This window comes from Mesitornis unicolor, unplaced genomic scaffold, assembly GCF_000695765.1.
Source record: "Mesitornis unicolor isolate BGI_N332 unplaced genomic scaffold, ASM69576v1 scaffold34080, whole genome shotgun sequence".
In the NCBI taxonomy this organism is placed as follows: Eukaryota; Metazoa; Chordata; class Aves; order Mesitornithiformes; family Mesitornithidae; genus Mesitornis; species Mesitornis unicolor.
The window spans coordinates 3103-13182 of NW_010159506.1; the positions used below are offsets into that span (position 1 = coordinate 3103).

A 10080-nucleotide genomic window follows, 5' to 3' on the forward strand; every position below is an offset into this window, starting at 1 on the left:
ATTAATTGGAATTAGAGGTCTGTGGCACGATGCGATTGGAATCAGACCAGATGGAGAAAAAATTGAGTTTCAGGAGGGTGTTCTGGTGTGGAGATGAGTTGGTTTTATCCCCTCCCAAGAACAGATTGTATGTTTTATATGTTGCTAAAGTTTCAGGTCATGAACATATTTCTTTATTTTAAAATAGTCTTTTTCCATTTTCGGTGTTTGCTTAATAGTTGTATTCTGTGGGTGCTTTAGTGTGATGTTTACTAACGCTGACCTGTCAGAATTTCCATATACCTTGGTAAATGAAAACAGGACAGAAGAATTTCTTGGTTATGTTCAGAGTTCAGATTCAGTAATGTTTCTGCCTTTTTTCCTTTCTGTCCTCTTCCAGGAAAGATGATCCTCATCCAGCATTCCTGAGTTACAAGAATGGGTCCAGATGTACCTCTACTGAATGATTACAAACAGGAGTTCTTCTTGAAGCGCTTTCCACAGACGGTGCTGGGAGGTCCCCGGTTTAAATTAGGCTACTGTGCTCCTCCTTACATCTATGTGAATCAGATTATTCTGTTCTTGACGCCATGGGTTTTGGGAGGAGTTGGAACGCTTTTGTACCAGTTAGGCGTTATGAAGGACTATTATACCGCAGCACTTTCAGGAGGACTGATGTTTGTTACTGCTCTTACTCTTCAGATGGCAAATCTATATGCAAAACAGAAAACAGTGACAGTAGAAAGAATGCAAATTCAGAATACCCTAACAGATGAAGATGAGTTTGAATTTTCCAGTTGTGTAGGTTCAGAGACAGTAAAATTTATTATTCCTGGCAAGAAATACATAATCAACACTGTATTTCATTCCCTTCTGGCAGGGGTATTGTGTGGGTTGGGAACTTGGTATTTGCTGCCAGACAGAATAACCTTGCTGTATAGCAACATTGGAGGAACTGTTATGATCTTTGTGTTTGGATGGGTGACCATATGTATAGGAGAGTATTCGTTAATCATAAACACAGCTACCGAAACAGCTACTTTCCAAGCACTGGATACTTACGAAATCACTGCTCTGATGAGACCCTTCTATATTTTTGTCTTTATTGCAGTGGATCTTGCACACAGGTAAACATAATACAGTATTTGGCTGATTAAAATAGTGATTAGTCTTTATATTTTTAATGAGAAAGATGAAACAATAATGCAGATTTCTAATGCTGGTCTTTGTATCTTTGCAGGAAGATTTTAGTACTTTTATGTAGAAAATAACATTTTTGTATTCCTAAAGAGAGTTTATCTCTTGGTCTGCAGGCACCATGCCAGTTCTTTCAGTGTTTAGTCTTACATCTTGGACCTTGCATAAAGCTTCACTTTTGCAATTCCGAGAAAATACTATTTTTTTTGTTAAACAGTTGAGGTCTTGGAGCCTGTGGACCTTTCTTTTTGCACAAGTGTTTTTTGGAGTGTATCATCGCAACAGTATTGAAACGATTGGGATATTTGCATCACTTGACTCATGTGCATAATCTGAAGGCTTCAAATCTTTTGCATGAAAAATTAGCCTGTGTTTTGATGTTCTGATTAGTGCGTTAATGCCCCAAGCATAAATGTTTATTTTTTCTTTTAAAAGGTACTGGTTGAGGTTTTGTAAATTGAATGTGTCATGTTTATACTTCTGGATTTGCTGTACTGGTTAAACAGAAAGTCTTCCCACGCATCAGTTATCTTTTCCTTCACAGAAGTCAAATACATTTCTTCTTTTATCCAGGTTTGCTGTCAACACGCCCATTCTAGAACAGACAAACCAGATTTTGCACATCATATTTCTTTTTCTGCCGTTCTTATGGGCAGTGGGAATTCTGCCCCCGCTTGACGCGCTTTTTCTATGGGGAATGGAACAACTGTTGGAGTTTGGCCTAGGAGGTTCACCTATGTCAAGTAACACAAAGTAAATGTTGTTCATATAATTGTAAAATGTATCAGTATTGTTCATAACCTTTTTCTTTCCAAGCAAATCTTTTTTATTTTCTCCTTCACAGGTTATTAGTAATGTTTCTCATTTCTGCTGGAACAGCAATAGCATCGTATTTCATTCCCAGCACTCTCGGTGTGATCCTCTTCATGACTGGATTTGGGTTCATACTGAGTCTTAACCTAAGCGAGATTGGTTTTGCCTTCAAACACACCATGATCAGCCATTTGGCCTCCAGCAAATCTAAAAATATGCACGGAGGTCTTAGGATACAATTTGGGTGGAGGGAACTTATTTTTCATTTGACCGTATTGATGTTTGCTCTCACAGAAGTCAGCCTGCTGCACCAGTTCGCAGGCTTTTCATCATTTTCGAAAGCCAGTCCTCAGGCTATAGCGAGTTACTTTCTGATCGTATTACTTATAATTATGTGGATCCTTAGAGAGATTCAGAGAGTGTACTTGTTTGGAGTCTTCCGAAACCCCTTTTATCCAAAGGATGTCAGGACTGTGGCTGTGTTCATGGAGAAGCAAAGAAGGCTAATGAAAGTTGGTGTTGTCAGGAGGATTTTGCTAACACTAGGTAGGAATACGCGCTCTCTGTTGTTTGTTAGATGATGCTTGTAGGAGGATTGAAACCACGCTAGAATTACTGTGTGTGCAAGGTTCTGTGAATGAAAAAAACCGAGTAGCTGGAAATACTTGTTGGTGTTTTGCTAAATTGCGCATCGAGGTCAAAATTACTGGTTCAGAATGTTTGGAAGTGATTAGTGATTTTTATTTATTTCTTTTTTAGGGGTAAACCTAAAAAGTTGAGCTTTAAAAAAAGTCCAGCTCAGAAAGCAAGGCCTTTTAAAAGGTTTCACTTCCAACATCAGTGCTCACTTTTGGAAAAAATGGCTCCTGTAGGTTTGTTTTTTTAAATGGTGGTCAGAAACAAAAGTGAGTTGAGAGTCTTCAAGCTGACTGAATACTTGGTTCTTACAACTTGCTAGGAAAGGGAACAGTCTCCTTTCTGGTAAGTTAGGGACAAATTTATCTGCTTTGGAGGAACCAAAATTTTATCTAAATGATTTACTTTCATAAAGAAGCATCAATCTGGGGAAGTGGATTTATGAGTGCTATTCCCTTGTTTGTTTTTCCTTGTTTGAGTATTTCCATTCTCTTAGGGAAACAAACAAACAAAGTAATAGCAAGTAACAACTAAAAATGTTTACCTTCTTGGGCCATTAGTGCAAATACCCTGCTGAAAGTGTAAAACAGAGAGGAGTTTGTAATGCTGAGGGGAAGAGTTCTCTTCATGCTGATTTCCATTCTGCATTAGGACTGCTTACCTCTGTAGACTTGAATAATGTTTTTGAAAGGAAGCCAATGATTCTTTTATTTCAATTGCAGTGTCTCCGTTTGCTATGATAGCATTCCTGTCACTGGACCGTTCGCTTCAAAATCTTCACTCTGTGTCTGTTTGCATTGGATTCACAAGAATATTTAGGATGGTATTTTGAATTTTAAATATGTTAGCTTAAGAAATCCTCTTCTATGTGATTTAAGTATTAAGCTGACTTGGAAGAAATATTCCAGGTCATGAAAGTAGGTAGAGATAAATATCTTTTTAAACGTATTTCTAACGTATCTCTATTGTAGGTCTGGCAGAATACAGAACATGCCCTACTGGACATAGTGGTTGTGTCACTGGCACAAATGTTGGTGTTTAATCCAGACCTCTGGTGGAACAGGAGCCTTGACACAGGAATCAGACTCTTGCTGGTAATTGTTGTGATGTGAATTTGAGCAGACAGTTGTCACTTAAAGTCTTTGTTTCCTATTAGAGAATTACAGAGTCCAGGACCTAGCAAATAGAGTCTAAGAAACTGTGTGCTAAGATACACAGTCTAATACGAGTCGATGATAATCACTTCATTTTGCTAAAAATATTGTAGATAAGGCGGCTTTGGCAGTGCTGAATGATAGGATACAGGATACACATAAACATGAGCTTGTTGTATGTGTCTTACAGGTTGGAATCCTGCGAGATCGACTGCTTCAGTTTGTCTCAAAGTTGCAGTTCGCCATAGCTGTTCTTTTGACATCGTGGACAGAGAAAAAACAGCGTCGGAAATCTGCTGCCACCTTAATCACCCTCAATGTCCTTTTCTTCCCCGTCCTGCTGACCTTCATCGCCATCTCTGCGCTCCTTTCTTCTCCCTTGCTGCCGCTCTTCACACTGCCGGTGTTTTTGATTGGGTTTCCTAGGCCTGTCCGAAGCTGGCCGGGCCCTGTGGGCGCTGCAGCGTGTGTCTGCCCCGATTCCATGTACTACCAGCAGCTGGTTCCTGGCCTGGCTGTTGCTCTGCAGTCTGCACTAGCAGCCGGTAGCCTAGGTGGGTATGCTGGCAATGCTGCGCAGGAATGTAGCTAAGTGTTTAGGAATCATGATTTTGCTGGAGAACAGGAGAACCGTAGCTTCCGATTTAAACCACGTTTCACGGCGCAGGTTAAATCTGATATTTGGAGATTGTTCAATTGAGGAAAAAGGGATTACTTTTATCCTTCTGCTGTGTCTTTACTTGATGCATTCTTGTAAGAAAATAGTTGTGGTTTGTTGTCTTTAAAATAAGGAGAAACTTAATTGATGATGAAACAGTATCAATCCTAGTCGTTTATACTGAGCAGAAAAGTATGGAATCACAGAACGGTTTAGATTGGAAGGGACCTTGAAGCTCATCCAGTCCAACCCCTGCCATGGGCAGGGGCACCTCCACCAGCCCAGGCTGCTCAAAGCCCCGTCCAACCTGGCCTTGGGCACTGCCAGGGAGGGGGAGTTTCACCCCAGCTGATTGGAGGCAGTATGTTGAAGGGTTCTCTTGACAGTCAGTGGGAAGAAGGAGGTGTCAGACCACTCTTTGTGGTTGTGTATGGATGTGTCTTTCTTTGCATCAGTCCTGTTACTCAGGATCCAGAAGGTGACTTTGCTAATTTGGCCGTGCTAATTAATTATGGTAAATATGGACTGGATATTTGTAAAATACACAATGCAGCCTAACCAGTAATAAACAGCTGAGAGCAGAACCAGTTGATAAGACTTAATGTCATGTCTTGTGCAGGCAGTTGGTGTAGGGTTGTAACAGGACCTGTGGTCTCAAAGCCTGTGAAAGAAACCGTGATGGTTTCAGATATTCAGAGAATTGTATAAACAGAGGTGAGGCAATGCCGAGTCTTTCCCAGCTGGAGACAGAATAGCTGTTAAATTGCAAGCTTGTTTTCTTGAGAAACACTCTTTGTGTAACCTAAATAATCAAAGCGTAGTTGCCCTTAGAGAAGAGGTAAATATTTACGTAAGCCTCTTAGAAAATGGCTTTTGACTAGGAAAGAATAGATGGATATTTGAAGACAGTGGAAGGTAACCTTAACCACACTTTTCCAAAGGTAAGTGCTTTACTGGGAACATTGCTGCAGTTTTAGTGCTGGTGTAGAGAGAGGTATTAAAAAAATAAAACTAGGAAGCTTTTTTCCTCTGCAGAGGGACACTTCCGTTTCTCTACCGCATCAGCCTATGTAACGTATATGATAGATACACCTCTCTGTTATGTGTCTGTTACACCTATCTGTTTTGTGTCTATACATAAATGTAGAGCGGGAGAGATGTATTTCCCCGTTGCCATCATGACTGTGGTGGCACGTGTGCCTCAGATTAAATAATTTAAAACGCTGGTCTTGGGGGGAGGAAGTCTCCTCTTTAATGGGAAGCTCTGTGAGTGCATGTCTTCAAGCAAAAATAATGCGGTGTTCTCAGATGAGTTCAAAATGAAGAGGTACCACTTTGTGGGTCTCTATTTTAATTTAAACCCATGCTTTTTTCCATGTAAAGGAGTTTTAGTGGCTTTCACAGCTAGCAAGAAAAGAATTAAAATCTTAGCAAAATGTCAGCAAGAAAATGCACTTCATTAGCTCAGCGGGATAGAAAAGGTTAGTTAAATTTTAACTACAGCTTAATGGTTGGTTTCACTGATTTCATCTTACAGCATTCTAAAACTGAAATTCTCTGTGCAAGTGAGTGATCACTTGGACGTGAGTGAGAGCAGAAGCAGGTCATCAACTGGCAGCAAACGTCATGCGTAAGAGCAGCACCACTGTACTGAGCAGTTGACAGTGGGCTGTACTTTCAAAGAAATGCAGTATAACCCCCAGTTGGTGGGAAGGTTGGTGCTGCACTTCATTGAAATAGCTAGAAGAGAGAAAAAGGACTGTTTTTGGAGATCTGGCTTTGCAGCTCGTTCCCTTAAGACTGTAAGGTGGTAGTTAGCCAGTTTTAGGTGATTTTGATGTTGATACAGAAATATTTTGACCTTGCAGTTGTATTCCTCAGTTGGCATGTAGAAAAGGTTTTCATCAATATCATACAATAATACCGTAGGGTTTTGTTTCATTCTCTTGTCTAGGCCTCTCTCTGCCTGGGTCGCATTACTTGTGCCGTTTCCAGGATAGACTGATGTGGATATTGGTGCTAGAAAAAGGCTTCACTTACTGCGGTGTTAACATCAAGGTAACTGCATGCTCTGAGGGCTGACATACCCGTGCTTTGAAGGAGCGTCACAATTTCAACAGTGTGACTGATTTACCTGATGTTCGTCAGTTTTTAAGATGAGTGTTATTGCTGTATTAACTGGTCATCAAATTGACGTGGTTAGCAGATGGGAATGGTTTTTATCATCTAGTTTGTGACACAACACATTAAGCTGGCTGATAGGATCATCTGCATGAGGCAAAGATAGATTTTTTTTTAAGACACTGATCTTTGTCTAGTGTTGTACTGACTGCTTTCCTGTTACTGTTATCTCCAGTTAGATTTGTAGGTTCAGCTGTGGAAATACTGACAGTGGAACATACCTTTATTTGTTCAGAAAAACACTACTGTGAGAAAGCAGCTTGCTGACATTTAAGGATATGTTCTGGTGAAGACTAAACCCAAATTGTTTTCGTTTATACTTTAGGGTCTAGAATTGCAGGAAACATCCTGTCATGCTGCTGAAGCTCACAGAGTTGATGAAATTTTTGACATGGCCTTCAGACATCAGGAGCACACAAAGATTCTCTCTCCTAATCACCATTTTGGACACATTTTGACTCCTTGTACTGTTCTACCTGTGCGGCTCTATTCCGATGCCAAAAATGTGTTATCTGGAATAATTGACTCTCATGAGAATTTAAAGCATCTGAAAGATGATTTCATCAAAGTGCTTGTATGGATGCTAGTCCAGTATTGTTACAGAAAGTCTAAAACACAGGAGAGGTTGGGCAATGCCAGCAAGAGCAAAAAAGGATCATTTCCAGAAAACCAGCATAGCAGTGCTACAGAAAGATCCGGGCCTCTGAGGGAGGAAGACAACTTTAGTGTTGATACAGTTGAGGACTGGACTGATGATAGTGACATTTTTGATCTTGAACCCAGTGGCAGAATGAAAGACAGAAAAGAACGTGGGCAGTTGGGAACTACACCCAAAGTATATCTGTCTATCCCAGGGTCTGTAGAAATGCAGAGCCAAGATGTCCCTCAGAAAATGTCACCAGAAGATAAATTATACAGGGCTGTTGTGCTTGGGCTTCCTGCTGTAGACAAAGGGAAACAGCAAGAAGTCTTGCCTCAGGTTGAATTTAGTTGCCCTTACTCAGAGCTGTTGGGCATCCCTGAAGAATGGAGAACAGCCCCGGTGCCTGCTTCCAAAGTCAACGAAATGAAGCAGAGGTTTCCAGAAGAATGGTACCGCTTCCTCTTGAGTCAGCTGGACTTCTTCCATCTGAAAGAAAAGCCTTCCAGTTTACTTGAAGACCTTATGAAAGATGCTGCTTTGAAAGACTTCTACGTCCATGGAGTGCTGTCGTGCTGTTTTGGTCTGTTTGGGCTGGATAACACCGTGCCTGCCCCGAGCCACGTGTTCAGAGCCTACACGGGTGGGATTCCGTGGTCTGGGGGTTTGGACTGGCTCACCGGCAAACCAGAGCTGTTCCAGCTTGCTTTGAAAGCATTCAGGTACAAGAAGAATATTCCCTCAGATTATAAAAGTTACAGAGTTCTGTGCCTTGAAAGGAAGTATCACTTCACTAAGAGTTGTTCATGTTAAAGCATGTAATTTAAATAGATTTGTAGCTGCTTTCTACGTAAATACAGCTTGTAACCCCAGGTGATGAAGACTGATAGATTCCTTCTGCCTCCCCTTCCCCACAGCAGCTGCCTCCAGCACTGGAAATCCACCATGTTAAGTGGGGGAAAAAATGACCTGTTTTCATTGTCCTCATAATCTAAGAGGATTGCGACAGGGTTAGATACTTGGCACTTTCCATTTTTTGAAAATATCTTTGAGGTGAGTGAAAGATGTTGAAGCGGATGTGTTTCACATCTGGTTGAGCTAAAAGCACACTTGTACTAATTCCTAGTGGCTCAGCTGATGAGCAGTGACTGAGTTACTTGTGCTTGATAACACAGGATGGTGCCTTCCTGCCTTTTCTGGCCTGAAGAGGCCTTCGTCCCCCTGGCTTCTGCTGCACTGCTCACTGTAGGGTGTTTTGTACCTTTCAGATACACTTTTAAACTTATGGTTGACAAAGCCAGCCTGGGTCCAGTGGAGAGCTTCAAAGAGCTGGTGAACTGTCTGGAAGAGTACGAAAGTGATTGGTACATCGGACTGGTGTCGGATCATGAGTGGCAGCAGGCAGTTCTGCAGGAAAAGCCATACCTCTTTTCACTGGGCCATGACCCAAACAAGGTAAGAAGGAAAGTTCCTAGTGAGCTCGGCGGTTTCCTTTTCACTGCCTTTTTTTTGTCCTTTTTAATTGCATTCCAAAAAGTGAGGGCTGTGCAGCCAGAGTTTGTACAAGCCAGGAGCTGGCATCGCTGTTGTTGAAAAACACATTGTTCTCTGGATGCAGCAGTGTTTCCTGACTGCCTTCCTAGACAGAAGAAGTCAACTGAGGAGACCGGTTTATACGCTTTGCCATTTTTAGAGGGATGATACTCATAGTGTGTGGCCCCAGAGCTTCACTTAGTGCTTTGCAACCAAAATGCGTGTGCATCTTCCCAGAGAGCACACTGAACGTTTTGATCTATTTGTTCTTAAAGGGGATTTACACTGGGCGAGTCCTCACTCTTCAGGAACTGCTGGTACAAGTGGGAAAACTTAACGACGAAGCCGTGCGAGGTCAGTGGGCAAACCTGTCGTGGGAGCTGCTGTACGCCACCAATGATGATGAGGAGCGCTACAGCATCCAGGCGCACCCCGTTCTGCTGCGAAACCTCACGGTGCAGGCTGCGGAGCCACCGCTTGGCTACCCCGTGTATTCATCTGAGCTGCTGCATCTGCCTTTGCTCTAGGATGCCTGTAGCACTTCTTCTGTTCTGTTATTTTGGTTCTTCCGCCTGTGTGTTGGGAGTCCAGCGTTCACGCTGCATTTGTACACTACAGAGAAGTTTCTACTCTCAGAGCAGCGCTGGGCGGCAGTGCCAAGCCAGTGCACACAATTTGCATGGAAATGGTGCAAGCCAGAGCCTCCGGCACGCAGGAAGTGTTGAGCTGCTTCCTCGCTGCTGGCGCATGAGACACCATTGCCTGTGTGGCTGACGAGCCAGGAGATGCTGAAATTCTCTTCTCCAGTTCAGAGGAGAGCAGCGTAATTCTGATCATGAACTGCATCTGGTGCATTCTGATGGATTTTTGGGTTTTGTTGGACAGGTGACTTACACTGACGGGTTGCAGCTCACTGCAGTACCGTCAGCCGCAGAGTTGGTAACCAAAGTGTACATCTGCCTGTTTACAGGGTTTTTTTAATTCTGGCCATTTTGTATTGGACTGAGTTCAGTTCTAGCATTTGTTACAATATTTGACTTCTGCTGATCTTCCTATGTTGTAGTAAGTTATCAGCTACGCTTTGACAAAGTTGTACGGGACAGTTTTTACCAAAGTACTTGTTTTGGGGGCAAAGAGAATGGCTGTAAAGCGGCTGACATGGTAATGACCTCTGTGACCTCCTGATGAGAGAGGGAAATGTGTAATTAGTGAAGGAATTTAGATGGATTAACTTCATCTCCTTCTTCCAATATCCATATATTTTTATATATATATATATATATAATATA

General features: G+C 42.1%; 1 protein-coding gene across 1 annotated transcript; it reads left to right on the forward strand.

Annotated features, from left to right (window-relative positions):
* Positions 1-385: 385 nt before the first annotated feature.
* PCNXL4 (pecanex-like 4 (Drosophila)) lies at positions 386-9318 on the forward strand. Its single transcript, XM_010186932.1, has 10 exons — positions 386-1106; positions 1750-1929; positions 2021-2535; positions 3348-3448; positions 3597-3719; positions 3970-4333; positions 6392-6495; positions 6944-7980; positions 8527-8713; positions 9067-9318. The coding sequence occupies exons 1-10, from the start codon at positions 418-420 to the stop codon at positions 9316-9318; spliced, it is 3552 nt and encodes a 1183-aa protein (XP_010185234.1). The 5' UTR covers positions 386-417.
* The last annotated feature ends 762 nt before the right edge of the window (positions 9319-10080 follow it).